Below are 18,723 nucleotides of genomic sequence, written 5' to 3'. Positions count from 1 at the left end.
CAAAAAAATAATTCCCATTGATGTAGCCAAAGTTGCCTCTTCTAACCCCTGTTCATTATGCTTTAAATACTTTATCCAGTAAAATCTTCTTCCTCTGCAATCCGCTTATTTTTGTCAACGTCACCTATGCGATTCATCATTTCTCCTCAACATACTAGCGGCAGAACCCCACAACGGAGACATACAGGGAACACAGCCTTCAATCTGTCTCTACAAACATCCAAACCACTGCGTCAACAGATCCAGGCCAACTCCTCACCCAAACAGTTCGAGAAGGCAACCTCTGACAAGGACTAATCTCCACCAAGTTCTACTGAAACCGGTACAACCGCCATACCAAGTACACCACAACCTCTCACTTTCACCCGACTCCCTTCTCACTAGCTCACAGAGAGCACACGTCAAAGTTCAACCCCTACCCTTCCACTACTTTCACGCCCACCCAACCTCACAACCAACCACCTCACAACGTCACGTCTGCCGACGACTGGCCCGACCACTACTTCTCCGGAGACCAGCCGCTCTGAGTCACCACGCACAGCCCGTTAAAGAACAACTCCAACTGACGACCAGTTTCTCACTACTACGTCAAACTAGCCCAACGGGGCACAACAGGTACATTTTAGTCATTCCTATCATGTGTATCTGGGCAATTACTTGTATAACAGCTCTTTTTTCGGCTACAATAGGCTTCTTCTGCTCAAACCTAACTGAAAGCGTTTACATTTGGTACCTATGATGGCGAAAGGCAATGAGGGAATATTTTTCTTCTCTTGGCTTGCTCTCTGAGCCCCCTCCTCCCGACCGCACCCAGCTCCTTCTTGACATTTCTCTGTTCAGACTAATTGCAAGTTCTCTTCCAAAGTGCCCTGCAGTCACATTCCCGTCAGGTCCGTGAGCATGGAGGCCCAATCATCTCGCTAGGAAGCTCGTGCCCCATTTCCTTGCTGTCGGTACTCACTGCCAAGGTGGCATTTTAGTGTGGCCCATGTATTCGCATTGATGGATGTTTCGGAAGGCCTACTTCATTTAGTCACCCTTCCGGGTTTCAACCCTGTCTTTTCTTTTCCCTCTTCCTTTGCAGGAAACAAAGAGCAATAACCTACTACTCTCCTGCCGGTGAGTTGACAGTCAGTTTTGTAATAAGAGTTACAGATTAAGCCAGATTGTCGTCTCGATTTAGACCCTCATTATTAGAGGCCCTTCTCAGAAAGTTGCAAAGACATAGGGGCAAGATGCCCTCTGGAAGCTAAAAATAGCTCCCCTGCACCTTAGATCTTTTCGGGCCTAAAAAGCTAGACACAGCGGTCCCACAGATTTAGCTGGTGCCCTGATAAGAGAGCTAAACCAGGCTGGGTTAACAAGCATAAGAACCGTACCCTGAATGAGGTGAGAAATGCCAGCTCCACGCCTACTTCAAGCAGAGGCGCAGAACACGTTCAGCATTTTCCAACCATAGGGACTTAACCTGCAAGAATACATATCCAGTTTCCTTTCGGGGTTGGGTAAATGTCTGGCACGCTAATCTCTCTTTAGAAATTTTGATGCGCCTAGAGATCGGAGTATCTCCTCTCTTGGAGATATGGATGTAACCAGAAGCTTAGATTAACGTGGGACCTCAAGAAGCAACAACATACACAAAACCTTCCAGAAAAGACACACAGTACCTTACAAAGTCAGACATGGGTTGTTCCACGCCCTATATTTCTTCCATCAGGAGGATTCTTAACCACCACAAGGATCACAAGATAACTCCTTTTCCAGAAATGTTCTGGGCTTGACTGGGTTCCAAACAGAAATGCCTGTGTCTTTTATGCAAATTTTGTTATTTATCCCAATGCTGGAGTTTAGATACTGATGTCAGCAATTTCCCAAATTATACCATACTCAAGATGGAGGGGACCGCTTCCATGTTAACCCAACTTTTTGTCGCTTTTGTCTAGCAAGGTTCTCAAACAGGGGTCGCTGGCTTTCTGTAGGCTAAGCCCCTGATGGCAACCGAGCCGCTGTGTTTTAAACCTGACCCCTTTTCCAGCAGGTCCAGCTCCGATCGCGGCTCCCAACTGCTCGGATCACTGATCGAGGCCATGGAAGCGGCGGCCGTACGTCCTCTCCACGCTCCTTCAGCAGCTCCCATTGGCCGGATAGCCAGCGATCCGCAGCCAGTGGGAGCCCATCGGCCGACCTGTGACCGAGGAGGGAACACTGGCCCAGCGTCGCCAGAGGCTCTCTTCTACAGAACGCGACACCCCCGTTTGAGAACCCCCTATCTAGCAACAGTGCACTCACTCTAAAACCCTCTTCATATGATACAATTATTTCACTCCAAGGTAAAACTCGTCCTCTGCAATCTGCCATATTCTTGTTCATGTCACCATTATCGATTCACACTTCTCCCTCACAGTCACTAAGACGCAGAAACCCCAACAACGAGACGTACCAGGAACAACACCCTACCACATCTGTCTTCTACAACCCAAAACCACTGCGTAACAGAATCTAAGCCCAACCTCCTTCACCCAAACAAAGTCGAAGAAGAAAACTCTGACAAGGACTACCTCTGCACCAAGTCTACTGAAACCAGTTACAACCGGCCATACCAGTACACCACATCCCTCCTCTCACACGACCCCCCGTTCTCCACAGCTCCCGAGAGCAACGTCAATTTCAACCCTACCCTTCACTACCTTTCCACGCCACCACAACCATCACACCAACCACACTCACAACCGTCACTCTGACGACGACGGCCCCGACCACTACTTCTCCGGAGACCACCGCATCTGAGTCCACCACCGCAAGCACCGTAAAAACAACTCCGCTGACGACAGTTTCTCCAACTACTACGTCAACTAAGTCCACAACGCGATCAACACCAACAGGTAAACAAACCTCCACCATAGGAGATTGAAGCCCATTCATGTGGGAAGTGTATGGTATAAAGACAGCATATTGCCTCTTCTGTCTAACTTGCTTTCTCTCACAACACAAAGCTCACTCTTCCAACATATGGCACCTCCTTTTCAGATTCTTAAGCATTAAGGTTGCATAGATCCTTGTAAATATGCCATATTCTTGTCAACGTCACCATATCGATTTCTCCCTCACAGTAACTAAGGCCGCAGAATCCTCAACAACGAGAAGTACCAGGAAAACGACACCGATCACGTCTGTCTCTACAACATCCAAAACTACTGTGTCAACAGAATCCATCTCAACCTCCTCACCAAAAACAATTCTAAGAAGCACCTCATCACCAAAAACTGCTCCAATAATTATTATGACAACGACTATGCCTTCCACCAAGTCTATGGAAACCAGGACAACCGCCACAGCAGCTTCACCCACAGCCCTCACTTTCACCACGGCTACCTTGTCCACTAGCTCTCCAGAGAGCACAACATCAAAGTCAACCCCTACCATTTCCACTACTTTTACCACGCCTTCCACAACCACCACACCATCTACACTCACAATCGTCACTCTGACGACAACGGCCCGGACCAGTACTTCACCGGAGAGCATCGCAACAGAGTCCACCACCCCAAGTACTGTAAAAACAACTACTTTGACGACATTTTCACCAATTACTACATCAGCTAAGTCCACAACTAAGTCAACACCAACAGGTACACAAACCTCCACCATAGAAGATTGAACCACATTCTTGTGGGAAGTGTATGGTGTAAACACAGGATTTTTCCGCTTGTATCTAACTTAATTTTTCTCTCAGCATAGAACTCACTCTTCCAATGTATCGGATCTTCTTTTCATATTCTTAATCATTAGGGTTACATAGATCCTTGTAGATATTTCACTCGGACTAATTCCTGGGTACGAACACACAGGCCAATACACCCGCCTCATTCTAGTGCAATCCAGTCTCTGCACCTTCCTCAGAAAACTACTTACCAAAATCCATTTCCATTTTAGACATATATTAATTCAAAATAGTGCTACATGGTTACTTCTGTCCTTATATATTTTCCATGAGTAGTAATTAAATCACCCATATTGTGTTTTTTTCCAAAAACAGTATAAACCTGTGCACATTTTTTTTTATAAAGTTTGCCCTAATGGTACTTATTTCTAGTGCTCGCCCATTTCTTTATTACTAAAGAAAGGTGGCCTGCTCTCAGTCAGTTACTTCCAATTTTTTTCTCATTTAATCTAGCACAAAGTCATGCTGTATCGAAAAAGCTTGTTCAAATTTAGGTTATTATATACTCATTTTAAATCTTGTTTTAGTAGTCTATCATTTTCTTCTCAATCTCATCATATCAACTCACATTTCTCTCTCACAGTAACAAAGGCCATACGAACCACACCACCACATAGAACCACCCCCAGAAGTACGACGAAAACATCACCAATCACATCAGTCTCCACAACATCCAAAACCACTGCATCAACAGAGTCCACTTCAACCTCCATACCAAAAACTAGACTGATAACCACATCTCTGACGACTACTCCTTCTGCTACGTCTACTCAGTCCAGTACAACTGCCACACCAACTGCGCCCACAACCGTCACCTTGACAACAATTACCTTGACCACTAGTTCAGCGAAGAGCACCACCTCAGAGTCCACCTCCACCCAAACCACTACTTTTACCACCACAAAAACCACAACGCTGACATCCCCTACCCCTTCCATTACCTCTACCAAGTCCAGCACAACCACCACACCAACTACACCCACAACTGTCACTCTGACAATGGCATCAACCAGTACTTCAACAAAGAGCACCCCATCAGTGTCCACTAGTCCAAGCAGTGCAAAAACATCTACACTGACGACAGTTTCTCCAACTACTAAGTCAACTAAGTCCACAACAGGATCAACACCAACAGGTAAACAAAACTACAAAGGCCATAGCAACATTTATATTCGTTGGCTTTGCTGTCTACCCCTCCAACTCCTCTTACATTTGTTTGTTCAGGCTAATTGGCAAAGGTCCCTTTCCACAGTGCCCTGCAGTCACTCTAATCTGGCAGAGTGAGGAATCCCAATCTTTTCTCCTAGCAGGCAAATCCAAGTCTCCTTGCTATGGAACTCACTGCCAAGGAAGGGGAGGAAGCAAGTTACAGGATAGGGGAAACTTGGAATCTTGTAGGGAAGAGTGACTATGAGAAAAGGGCAGTCCCTGTCACAAAGCTCCACTATAGGAGATTAAATGCCATTCTTGTAGGAAGTGTATGGTGTAAACACAGCATTTTTCCTGTTCTATCTAACTTGCTTTTTTCTCACAACACAAACCTCGCTCTTCCAATATACCTCACCTCCTTTTCAGATTCTTAATCATTAGGATTGCATAGATCCTTGTAAATATATAACTTGAACTAATTCCTGGGTATGGACACAGAGGCCAATACACTTGATTCATTCCAGTGCAAACCAGTCTCTACACCTTCTTGTGAAAGGCACATACCAAAGACCATCTGCACTCATGTGGTTGAATGGAAACACACCCAAGAGTTTGAAATGGATTGTAAATAAGAGTCAAAGAATGTGAATGCTGTCTCTCTCACATATGCACTCCATGAATATTCACAGCTATTTTCCAGTTAGATGAATATAATAGCCTTGGTTGATGGTTTGAGAAGGCCTGCTTCCTTTAGTCACACTCATAGGGTTCAAGCTGTTTTCTTTTCTTTACACTCTTGCTTTGCATGAAAGGTGTAACCTAAACCTACTACTCCTGCCTCAAGTCAAGTCTTGCACCCTGAAGTGTTCCCCCATTTCTTCATTACTGAAGGATGAGAGAGGGTCACTTGTCATTATTTCCTTTTTTTTTCTTGTTTAATCCAGCACAAAAGTTGGGCTCTCTCTGAAAACCTTGTTCATATTTATATATTTTTTATGGTAAACTCTTCTTCTGCAATCCACCATTTTCTTGTCAGTCTCACCATTACAACTCACATTTCTCCTGACAGTAACAAAGACTATAGAAAGCACACCACCACAAAGAACTACTCCCATCAGTACGACGAAAACAACACCAATAACATCTGTCTCTACAACGTCCAAAACCACTACTTCTACAGAGTCCACTCCAACCTCCTCACCAAAAACTAGGCTGATAACCACAACTCTGACAACAACTACTCCTTCTACTACATCTGTGGTGTCCAGCACAACTGCCACACCAACTACACCCACAACCGTCACTCTGACGACAACTACCTCGACCACTAGTTCAATGGAGACCACCATATCAGAGTCCACCTCTCCGCAAACCATTACCTCTACCACCACAAAAACCACATCACTGACAACCCCTACACCTTCTATTACCTCTACCACATCCAGCACAACCACCACCCCAACTACACTCACATCTATCACTCTGACGACAATGGTCCCTACAGCTAGGTCAACATCAGAGTCCATCACCCCAAGCACCATAAAAGCCACAACACTGACAGGAATTTCTTCTACTACTATTTCAACTAAATCCACAATGAGGACAACACCAACACCAACAGGTACATTTTAGTCATTCGTTTCATTCTGTGCATGGGAAATTACTGGTATAATACCTGTCTTTTAATAGCTTTCATGTAACACAGATTTCTTTATTCAGAAATTTTGGAACCATTACTCTGTGTTATCTTCTTTTGATCATCTCAGAAAGCTCACTGGTCCAAAATATTCTATATATGCCAATTTAAATATCTTGTTTATAGTTTGAGGTGTCTTCATTTAGCCATATCATATGTTCATTTTTTCCCTTTCTTTAAACTCTTACTTTGCAGTAATAAAGTCAACTAGAAAAACCACAACTTCCAGTTCTTCTATTAAATCCACTACAAGCACTTCACCAACAACTACTCCAATCTCTACCTCAACAGAATTTTCAACATTGGAATCCACCACTCTGCCTAATGCCACTACCTCAATCACCAAAAAACCGACATCAAAAATGACTACTCCCACATTTACGGCTTCGACACTCACTATGATAACATCCACTACTCCGAAAACCACAACCATCAAAATCACAACTTTTTCAACTACTCCAACTAGTTCATCAACTGAGACAGCCACAGTCAAATCAACTACATACATAACACCAACCACAACAAAAACCACAGCTCTATTCAATGAAACAACTACAGCTTCTACTGCATTTACTACAAGCTTTCACCTCTCTGGTAAGTTTTAAATGGAGTATTATGCAATCAGTTATAGTTTGTTGTGTTTTTTGCATGCTACAATCACTTTTAACATAATTTTAAAATAATTTTTCTGTTTATATGTAAGAGCTTATATATCTTATAGTTATAAGCCTCAAACAAGATGATAGTTAAACGAACATTAGCAAATGTCCCTAATTGCATTCACTGCCTCCATCCCACTTTCACCTTTTTATTTTGATACACATACTCCTGCAGCTGAACAATATGGGTTTTATGTGAATATTTTATTCAAAATGTATTCAGCTAAGCAGCCTTCTTCAGATCCCGCCACTAAATATTTAACAATCATCATTAGTATTTCTTGGTGATATAATATGCCATTTTTGGTATATTCAAAACCTTTTTATTTTTCATTATATCCTGAACAGAACACTGCCATTTAGAGATTCATCAATATAGCCATTAACCGGGACAAAATTTTCACCTTAGTAGACTGTTCATGCAAGAATAGCCAAGAAGTGTCATAGCTTATTAGTTATATTATTAATTTGGTATGCTTTAACTTTACATGCTTTTGCAATGTTATATACCTTTCTACTATGAAAATAGTTCCTTTTACAACAAGACAAAAGAGTAGGGAAATGACAAAGTTCCCCAACTATTTTTTTTTTTATTTTGCATTTATTTTTCTGATCCTGTCTCTCTTTTTAGGCTCTGTGGAGTATTTAGACACCTTTTCCTTCCTTGCCTGCCACAAACCCTGCTGTTCTGTTGGCATTGGTTTGCGGCTTAACCACCATCTTCAACTCGTTGTTATAAAAATAATTTTGACAATTGAACAGCTCCACTTTTATCTTTTAGAGGAGAAAATGCATTAGAATTGGCTGAAAATACCACCAACTACTGTTAAAATTGGTACTTCACACTGTTGGACGGGAAGATTTAAATTGTCCTCTGTATTTAAGTCTTCCTTTTCTCTCAACTTACTTCTCCCGTTCACCAGTTTTACAAAAGCGGGATGGGAGTGTTGTCTTTGTATGATGAATTTCCAACTGTTTGTGAGTTGGTGCATGTAGCATGAGAATACCTGTTAAGAATTTGATAATTACTTGAGTTTCCCCAAGGTTACATACTTGTTCATTCAGAAGATCTTTCATTTGATAGGCTGTTTGGAAAAGTTAGAGGGTAATGTTTTTCAAAAGCATGTTAGTGACTTAGGAGCCTAAGTTTCATTGACTTGTTTAGGTACCTACATCTCTTTTGAAAATATAACTTGGAGGGTACACTTTTGAAAATTTTGGAGGATAATTGCAGTCAGAGCAGCTCTCTATATTTTGCAGATCTTTGCTTGCTTAACCAATTGTGTAACTGCCTGTCAGAATTCTGCCATCGCTCACATTACCTGTCTGACAACTAAATGCTCTCTTTGTACCAAAGTGCTGACTATTTTGGTAACTGAAGTGAAAAAGCATTCCGATTAAGAGCTCTGTCTGTTTTTCTGATGAAAGAGAAAAGTATCTTGTTTCATGCAACAGCCATCATTTGAAATGGATTGTGTAACTCATTTTGTCAAGTGTTTTCTGATACCATGGAGTAGAAAAGGGACTATATAAATCCAAGATAATTTCTGTAGTATGAAGATTGAGCACCTTGATTAAAGGATATGACATTTTGCTGTTTATACCTGATTAAAATACCCTATACTGCCCTTGATGTCACTCAGGCAGTGAGCCCCTTGTTGGAATGGGAGAAAAATTAAATCTCTAAAGATTTCCTCCACTATATGATCTTTTAAGTTTTGATATCTGCTTTGTTTTTTTTCATTCACACAGTTTACTGTGTATTCCTTTTTCACAGGCACACTATCTACTTTACTAACTACAACACCTTCAAAAGGTTAGTTCCTCAGTCAGTGGGCAATGTAATAGTGCTGTGTTGGCTTCCATGATGTTTTGTTATTTATAATGCTATTTTCTTTCCTCCAACACTTTATCAACCCCTATGTGGGTAACTCATATACATTTCCTGACCTTTCAGGACATTACCAATGCCTTTCAAAAAGCTGAGTTTTAATCAAAATGAAGGACTCAAATAATTGCTCTTGAGATACAGACTATAAAATAATGGTTGGAAGGAGTCAGCCCATCCTTGTGTCTAATAGGATAAACTTTCCGGTTCCTAATAATTTATTCCATTCACTTTGTCAATACTATAGTCTGGTCCTAAAGCCCAGCAACCCTTCTTTTGGATGAGTGGCTTAGCACTGCTCTAAGCACTCATTAGAGAAGATAACTTAAGAGTAGAATGAGGTGCTGAACCATAGAGGGAAAGCAATCTCTGTTCACGGCACTCCCGGACTAGGACCATTAGACCTTTCAGTCAACTTACTGCTCAGTGTGTAGTATTAATTTGAGTTACCTCATGATATAAAATAAGATGTCAATATATTTCACTTGGTAACCTCATTGAGCATAGTCACTAAGCAACAAGTAGCATTGTGTGTTCCACCTAGAATGCAAGTCTGGTGGGAAGAGGAGGGGAGGAGAGCTAAAACTTGATAACATTAGCCCGATCGATGCTATAGCATGGATGTTTTGTACGTTGGCTATATCAGATTGTCGTTTCTTTTCAGACATGTTATATCAGAGAGACATACTTCAAGTCCTTAACCTCTATGCTATTTAGAAGGCAAAGAAATCAAAGATTTTTTAATCAGAACTGGCTTGATAGCCTGTATTATTTGTATCCTTTCATTCTCATCAGTAATACAGTTCAAGTGTTTTCCCTGTTGGTTGTCATTTTCACTTTGTGCTTTAAAAATGGATTCTATTTCATTCATTAGTAATTCCAGTTTCTTATCTTTTTCTCAAATGTGTTTTTTTGTTTCAGGTCTGATTTCTACCTAGGTTAAAAATTACTTGTTTTGTATTATTGGCTTGTTAATTATCAGTTCTCTTCAGCCTATTGGAAATGTCTAATTGAAATGTTTTCCCATAAGGTTTAGCCTGTCTGCTTTCAGTCCCAGAGCTAATTCAATATCTTCTCGAGTTAGACTTCTGATCATTATATTTCTTTTCTTTTACATTTGACAGAACGTTGCAGAGAGATTGAATATGAGGAGCAAGTGACTTACAAAGGATGTATTACAAATGTCACCTTGACCCGCTGTGAAGGATTGTGTCCATCTTCAGCAAAGTAAGGATCTATGAGAAATTGCACAGCAAAGATGAGCTAAACCACACTGCTTTATTTTATTACCTTTTTTAAAAATAATGTGTTTTGTTAAGCACCAGTCTGCTGAACTACTTTACAAGGCAGAGAACTACATTTCCCCACTTCCCTAAAATAAAAACATGGACGTTAACGTCCAAGACGTGTCACTTCTAAGGATGTACAGAGGAGGTCATCACAGACTAAAATTGTCAAAAATCTCCAAGTTTACAAATAAAGGTAGAAAGTAAGCCAGGACATTTCTCCCAACTTTGTATTTGGTGACATTATATATAATGACTTTTCAGCAGTCTCCACTATATCATGTTGCATATAGATCAGTTGTGTTTACAGTTATGAAAATGATTTCTCAAACAGATAGCCCCAGTGACTATATAAAGCTGTACAGGCAAGGGATAAGGGTCCAATAAAACTAGGAATTTGCTACTTGAATGGAGAGGTCCAGCAAGTGATACACACGAATTCGAACTATATAGAAGTGTTTATTATATCCACCCAGTAGTCAACATAAAGACCAAGGTTATTGAAACGAAAACAGTGAACGGCTACAAGATTTAACATGAGTAAATTCTGAAGCAAAAAGCTGCATGCTTATAAATGAGTTCAGTTCTCCATCAGCAGTTTAAAATACAGGTTAGTAGCCAAACACAAAATGGAGTAAAACAAACAAAAAAATAAATAAATAAACAAAGATCTTAAAATTGGAGAAAGATTTTACAGTCCACAATATATCTGGAACTGATTTTTGAGAGAGATCACTTATCTTTCCAATGATGTTCACCATCATCAAGGAAAGAGAGGCTAAAGCATAGATAATTTAATATAAATTGAGCCAATCTTTCCCTTATTCATAGATCATATGCTATAAGAATAGTAAAGGGCAAAACCAATTTTTTTTTTCATTTTCCAGATCCCCTACTTTAAATATTTATATAATTGTTACTGTAAATACAAACAAATTGTTTGAGACCTCTAGGCCAAATTCTACCATACACACACCCAGACAGTGACAGAATTTACTCTTTAAAATGTAGTTGGCTATAGGCAGAAAACTATGAAAAATAGCACCTTCAGAGTAGAATCCAAGTCTCATCTATGTACTTTAGTATCTAAAATTAATTTTTACTACTTTTACTCCTGTTAGCTCTGTAGCGCCCGCACAGATATAGCATAGTTTCCTACTTGTTACTCTGTTATTGACATCAGAGCCTGAAAACGACATAGCCTGACTCTCAGCTTTTCAGCTGAGATTCTAGTGCTGGTAGCTAGGGGGAAAAAATGTTTTTTTAACATGTAAATTGTGCAAAGAGAAGTTGTTAATGCATAATATAACCACCGTATAAACAATAGATATTTCAAAGTCATTTTGCAGAGAACCACCTTATTTTAATGGATGGCCTTAAAATTGCAGTTTAGGTTGGAATTCTCAAGGGAATTCAAAGGAACTAGGCAACCAAATCTTGCTAATTTTCACTGGAGTTGAGTGGGTAAGTCCCATATGCCCTTTTGAAGCTCCAACCTTAAAATGTAAATTGAAAGTTTTGTTTTGTATCTGTTAAAGTAGAAGTTCAGGGGTCTATATTTCTCCTGCACAAAAAGTTATCATGAACCCATAAAACAGGGGAAGTTGTTGCATTGCTTACAGACCGTTAGCTATTAAGGATTCTATTAATTCTTGCAGGAAAAACAGCACTATAACAGGAGGGATATGAATCAGAGAGAATGATCTTCAAATTTATTTTTAAAATATACACCTATAATATTTAAGCGTATCCACATGTAGCTTTCTGAATCTATTTAGGATCTTAGGGCCAAACAGATAGTATAAATCATTGACTTCAATGAAGCTGTGCCAGTTTGCCCCAGCTGAGGATCTGGCCCATAGTTTTATATTTATTCATTTGGATATATCTTTTTATATTTTAACCTGTCTGAGGCACAAAAGGGTTTAACTCATGTCACAGACCTTTGTAGTAGCTAGGGAAAAAAAATGTTTTTTTAACATGTAAACTCCATAAAATGACATTACTCTCAGAAGCACAGGTTAATGACACAATCCTTCAGAACCAGCTGGATCAAGTTCTCATGAATCTACATGATATGCGCTTTCCATACAAGTTAGAACATGGCCTGTAAACCCATCTCTTGTGCTAAGGGCTTGCAAACAGCTCTTTCGCCTAATCCAATACTTGATTTCTCTTCATTTTAACAGGCTAAATATCGCAAAGATGATGGTAGATGTGGAATGTGGCTGTTGTATGCCAGTCACACTGCATAAAAAGGAACTGAAAATGCCTTGCCCAGACCCAGATCACCCTGGAAAGAGGCTCGTTATGGAGATAATCATATTTGGTGGCTGCGTATGTAACTACGATGGCTGCACACACTAGCTGGGCTTTTCAAACAGTATCAAAACATTTTTTTTTAAATGAAATTACACGGTAACAATTTACAACATTTCAAACAATGACTGTTCATTACTATGACCTCTCTTATGTCTACTTCTGCTGATTACATGGGCCAGCTTTGTAGGGAGCCAACCAGGGCAGTTATCTAGAATGCAGATAACTATAGTATTAAAATGATGTGAATAATTTATTTCTAAATTGGAGAGAAGTAAGGGAGGATCCAGGAGTGTCTGGCTTGCTCAAGACACTATTTAACCAAATGCTAAAGGCTGGCCTGACTGATTATGTACTATATAATACTAATGGGGGTTTTGCTCTTTCAAATAAAATGTGATGAACTGCTAATTCTTTACATCTTTGTTAAGTGACAATTGGGTTAGAATGCGCTTTCTACTGTAAACAGCTGCAATGTTTCTGTAAATTCATAAAATGATCTGTTAATCCATAGAATGCTAGCCAGTGTCTAAGTGGATGACATCTGAAAAGAGTAACTAGGAGAGGAGAGAAGAAGTTAGCCTAGGGGCTTGCCAGGAAGTGAGAGAATGGTATGATATCTGGAAGGGAGGCCATCACACTTATTTGTGAGTGGTGAGGGTTTCCTCAGGGTGTTAGAGATGAAGGGAACATACCTGCCAACACATGAGTACTATGAAGAGAGACAAATACGCAGGAAAAAGTACAGACAACCTTTAAAAATGCCACGGAACCAGCAGACTGGGGGAACTTTTTGGGTGAGCAGCAGCTGAAAAATAAATATTCTGCTAAAAATAGGGAGAGCTGGCAAAGATGGGGTGCTCTTTAGTGAGGGGATTGCAGGAAAGTCCACCATGCTGACTGGGTCTTGAGGCTGAGTCGCAGCTGAACGTTGGAGGGGTTTGTAGGCAAGTTGTACAGCAAGATGGGAGGCAGGGCTTTCTGCAGAGGCGGGAAGCTGGGTTAAAGTGTTTCTCTGGGGAGTGTGAGAGGGTTCAGTAGCTGGGTCTCAGAGCACCTATGAGGGATATTATGGGAAGATTTAACAGTTGGAAGAGTGTGAGGAACCACTTGTCAGACAGGTGGAGATTTCCATACTTTGCCTGGAAGTTGCAGGACAGTTTGGCAGCCTGGAAAATTGGAGTCAGGTTGAAGCATTTTTGCAGGAGGCACCTGTTAACAGAATGTTTGCCCATAGTTTCTCAGTGCCCTTGATCAAGAAGTGTGCTCTCATTTGCACTTTTATGGGTTAGAGATGCGTTTCTTTTTTAAATGTACGTTCAATAAATTGCAAATAAAAAGCTAGCACAGCAGTGATGTCATCTGTGTGTTCCTTCAGTAGTTTCCTTTCCCATCTCTCATTTAACACAAATAAGATTTTTTTCTAAATATATTTGATGGGGGAGGACTGGCAGGGGGATTTTTACATGTTCATGACCTACAGCAGGGGTGGCCAACCTGAGCCTGAGAAGGAGCCGGATTTACCAATGTACATTGCCAAAGAATCACAGTAATACGTCAGCAGCCACCATTAGCTCCCCCTACCCCCGGCTCCCAGTGCCTCCCACCCACCAGCAATGGATCAGCACCTCCCTCTCCCTCTCCAAACCTCCCGGTCAGCTGTTTCATGGGATGCAGGAGGCTCATGGTGGTGAGGGAGGAGGAGTGAGGGCACGACAGGCTGAAGGGAGGAGGTGGAGCGGGGGAAGGGCCTGTGGCAGAGCCAGGGGTTGAGCAGTGAGGACCCCTTGGCACATTGGAAAGATGGCGCCTGTAGCTCCAGCTCCGGAGTCAGTGCCTGTACAAGGAGCTACATATTAATTTCTGAAAAGCCACATGTGTCTCCGGAGCCAGAGTTTGGCCACCCCTGAACTAGAACAATGGAGAGAATAGCATATTGACAACCCCAAAAAGTCAAAATTATGAGCCAACCGCAAAAGTCTGGAGATTGGCCAAAAACAATTATATTTTTGGTCAACTTCTTGATTTTTGAATTTTCTCTGCCCACCCCACCCAGATGTGACAACTAGTGTTGCCAATTCTCACAAATTCATAGTGGTCCATGCCACTTTGGGCCACCTACAGGAACTCTTTCTAAAAGACTTGACTGAGATCAAGTTACAAATATATGACGTGCTGCCTAATGGTGCAGAACTTCCAGGTTTTTTCCAAAACCCCAAAATGCCAATTAATTCTGTCCCCCAACCCCACATCAGTGATGCACTCCCACAATTTTGTACCTCCAGCCCTGACATCTGCCCCAGTCCCCAGAACTACATCAGCTCTGCCCCCTCAACCAAACACCTCAGAGAAGAGCCACAAGAATGACTGGAGGATTAGAAAACATGCCTTAAAGTGATAGACTCAAAGAGCTCAGTCGAGCTTAACAAAGAGAAGATTAAAGGTTGACTGGATTACAGGCTATAAGTATCTACATGGGGAACAAATATTTAAATATAGGCTCTTCAGTCTAGCAGAGAAAGGTATAACGTGAACCAACGGCTGGAAATTGAAGGATCATGGTGGTGTCTCTAGAGCTGGCAAGTTTTTAATCAAGATTCTAAAAGAACTGTGCTAGGAATTACTTTGGGGACGTTCTATTTATGTGTGTTACACAGGAGACCAGAGAAGATTATCACAATGGTCCCTTCTGGCCTTTGAATCGATCAATTTACCCCTTATGTCCCCAGCTTGCTTCTGCTCCTCCCACAACTGTGGAGGCTCTTCTTTACACACACCCCCAGCCATGTGCCAGATCTGGGGGCAGCTGTTGAATGGAGGAAGATGTCCTCTTTTCCCTCTCCCCAAGCCCGGTGTTACAGTGTCGAGGGGAAGGAGTGAGGAGTTAACCCATTTTTCACAAGAAGGCAGTGGGAAGTTAGAAGCAGGGCTGCCCTGAACTGACCATTTTCTCAAGAGGCAGGGAGTATGGAATCTGCTGTGCACCCTACCCCCCGCACCCATGTCTACCTCTGTGGGAGACTGGAACGGGGGAAAGCACTCTGCTTCCTGCAGCAGCTGTGATTGACTGTTCTCACCCTAATGAGGGAAAGGTGGGGAAGGTAGCCAGTGGGAGCAGACAGATCTGAAAATTGGGTGAACACTACGGCTTCTTCTGTCCCCATGAGACAGCTTGCAGCAGAGGCCAAAATCACGTCACTCCCAATAAAATGGTGTGTGTTTGGGTTCAATGAGCCATTGTGAAGCTTCTCAAACCCCTGAGCTCTAGTCCATACTAATAAAATCCTATTTCCCTATGTGATCGTCAGCCCCTGACTCCAGCTATCTGAACACAGTCACTTCAGCACCGAGTGAAAGAACAGGTCCTTACACTGAACTTGGGTTTCATGGAAAGCATTGAGACAGGTAGCTGCCCATATAAGAATTTAATAGAATTAAATTGAAAATGAAGAAAACTGTGAAAAAATCAAGTATTTGAGAGGGGGAATTAAGAATAATATATATGAGAACATGCACTGACAAGTTGTCTTACTATATCCCTGATGCTCTCCTTAACCCTGCTTTGGACAAACTACTTTCCCATTTCTAATTACATCCTACCTTTCTTTCCATCTATGGAACTTAATTTCCTGTACCTTTCTCAATCTGCAGGCTCCTCCCACACGCCCTGTTTCTTCCTTCATCCCCTCAGCACAGATGCAGATGCCAATTCCAATCTGTCCCAGAATTCCAGAACTGTTAACTGCAGAATTCCCCTATTACTCAGCCCATCCAGACTCTTAAACTTACAACAACTATTAAAGGCTTAGCAGCCATGTTTCCCAGAAAAGCAGGCATCTACAATACAGACAAGTGCAGTGCCCTTTTACTGAAGTTGTCAGTCATACCTTTGTTCCCGGTACTGGTATCTTTCATATCTTAAAAAACTCTCATATCCCTACACTCAGCAGAGGCTGTGGGTGTATTATTTCTAGATAACCAAAAAAAACCTAAACAAAAAAAACCTACCACAATTATGACATGTTTTATATTTTGGTTTGATGATACTGAGGTTCACGACCATCCTGATCTCTTCAGGGAATGATTTGTTCCAGATTCATGGCCAATGCCAAGAAAGCTCTGTTCCTTGCACACATTTTGATGTCAGAAGTTGAGATTTCTGTTGCTTCAGGAGGATGTAACTTTCAGAGGGTCATGCTCAAGCAGGGTGAGGGAACTCTGGCCAGTCCACAACAGGCTTTGGAGTTTAGGACTGAAACTTTGAATCTGACCTTGCCTGATTCACAGGAAGCCCAAGAAGAGAGCTTGAAAATCTGCTGAGATCACATCAGGCTGGGGCTGTACTATGTTTCGACCTATCAGATGATCCCTTAATTCCTCCTGAGCAAGGAGCCCACTCATGCACATGAAAATCTACTTGGGTTAAGAACACAAAGACCTTCACCACCAGGCAAGACAGACACATTTACCTTCAACATTGACACCACATTGAACGTGAACTAGTGCACACTGGGGAACTTTTTAGGGTCCTGAAATGGGGGTGAGGTCTGGAAAGTAGGAAATGGTGAGCTGCTTATTCTTCCACAACTGGGCTGCTCCCCATCTCAAACATCCATGGGCTTGCTTCGGGGCGGAGGGAGTGGGCGGGAGGGCTAGCAGTAACAAGACATGGCCACCCACAGCAGCATCTGGGGACAAGAGCCCAGTACTTTTCACAGCTTGTGTGTGGCTGAAAATTCCCATTCCTATCAATGATATCTTCCCAGGGAAGGAGAGAGTTACTATAGCTGACTTAGGGCAGCAACAGACCTGCTCTGTTACAAACCATCCTGAGTGAAAAAGTTTATACTTTTATTTAAATATTTTTGAGCCTCTGATTCAGATGGCTGAGTCTCCCTTCATTGAGAAGGGATTTTCCCTTGTTTGCCTTGTGTTTCCATGCCTATGCTCCTGCTTCAGAGGGAGGAGTGAAATTAGGCTCGGCTCACTCAAATATTTCAGATGATTCGGACTTTCCTTACCCTTAAAGACTGATTGTCTCCTTGCCTGCTCTGACCCAGTCTGGAATGTTAGTACTGAAGATGGGAGGGACCAGGTTACAATCCTTGCCCCACTATCTGGATCCATTTTGTGTTTAACACCTTCCATCTGCAGTCTGAAGGGAGGAAGCAGCTAAGTTTGAAAATCAGGAGCAAGGCAGTTGGTGCAGGCTCTAGGGACTCTCACACATCCTTTCAGTGGACATACCCTCTTTCTCGAGTCACTTCTGTCATGGAGATGGGAAAAGATCCCACTATAACTGGCTTTTCCCATCGTATCTGCCTCTTTTTTAGCTCAGAAGAGGGAGACATGCATCTTAGCCAGAGCTGGCCTTTCCAACGCATCTGGGTTCCTTTAACAAAAGTGGGGGAACACAGGTGAACCGCTCAGTGTTGGTCTGTGAGGAGGGAACTGCCGTCTTCCCACAGCAGAGCTCTCCTGTGAGATCACACAGCAGGGTGAAGCAGAAGAGACTTTTCCTTTTGGCTGTCTCAGGCCTGGTCTACACTACGCGTTTAAATCAATTTAAAGAGCGTTAAATCGATTTAACGCTGTACCCGTCCACACTACAACGCCCTTTATATCGATATAAAGGGCTCTTTAAATCGTATTTCTGTACTCACTCCGACAGAGGAGTAGTGCTAAATTCGATATTAACATATCGGATTACGGTTAGTGTGGAACGGAAATCGACATATTGGCCTCCGGCGTATCCCACAGTGCACCACTGACCGCTCTGGACAGCAATCTGAACTCAGATGCAGCGGGCAGGTAAACACGGAAAAGCCCTGCGAACTTTTGAATTAATTTCCTGTTTTCCCAGTGTGGAGCTCTGATCAGCACGGTGCTGATGCGTCGCCAAATCCAAAAAGAGCTCCAGCATGGACCGACGGAGATACTAGATCTGATCGCTTGTATGGGGAGACAAATTGTTTAGTATCAGAGTTCTACATTACAGAACACAC

At 42.0% G+C, this 18,723-nt stretch overlaps 1 protein-coding gene across 1 annotated transcript; it reads left to right on the top strand.

The window, feature by feature from the left end:
• The first annotated feature begins 3,292 nt into the window (after positions 1-3,292).
• Positions 3,293-13,274, top strand: LOC116828147 (uncharacterized). The gene is made up of 7 exons (XM_032786167.2): positions 3,293-3,629; positions 4,305-4,856; positions 5,940-6,491; positions 6,762-7,160; positions 9,003-9,041; positions 10,238-10,340; positions 12,589-13,274. The coding sequence occupies exons 1-7, from the start codon at positions 3,293-3,295 to the stop codon at positions 12,764-12,766; spliced, it is 2,160 nt and encodes a 719-aa protein (XP_032642058.2). The 3' UTR covers positions 12,767-13,274.
• The last annotated feature ends 5,449 nt before the right edge of the window (positions 13,275-18,723 follow it).

The sequence above is a fragment of the Chelonoidis abingdonii genome, chromosome 4, assembly GCF_003597395.2.
Source record: "Chelonoidis abingdonii isolate Lonesome George chromosome 4, CheloAbing_2.0, whole genome shotgun sequence".
NCBI classification, from domain to species: Eukaryota; Metazoa; Chordata; order Testudines; family Testudinidae; genus Chelonoidis; species Chelonoidis abingdonii.
This window is presented reverse-complemented; position numbering and strand designations above follow the sequence as displayed.

Coding starts and splice junctions, on each gene's coding strand:
- LOC116828147 (XM_032786167.2), top strand. CDS start 3,293: ATGCCTTCCACCAAGTCTATGGAAACCAGGACAACCGCCACAGCAGCT. Junction 7,161..9,002: donor TACAAGCTTTCACCTCTCTG/GTAAGTTTTAAA, acceptor CCTTTTTCACAG/GCACACTATCTACTTTACTA. Junction 10,341..12,588: donor TTGTGTCCATCTTCAGCAAA/GTAAGGATCTAT, acceptor TCATTTTAACAG/GCTAAATATCGCAAAGATGA.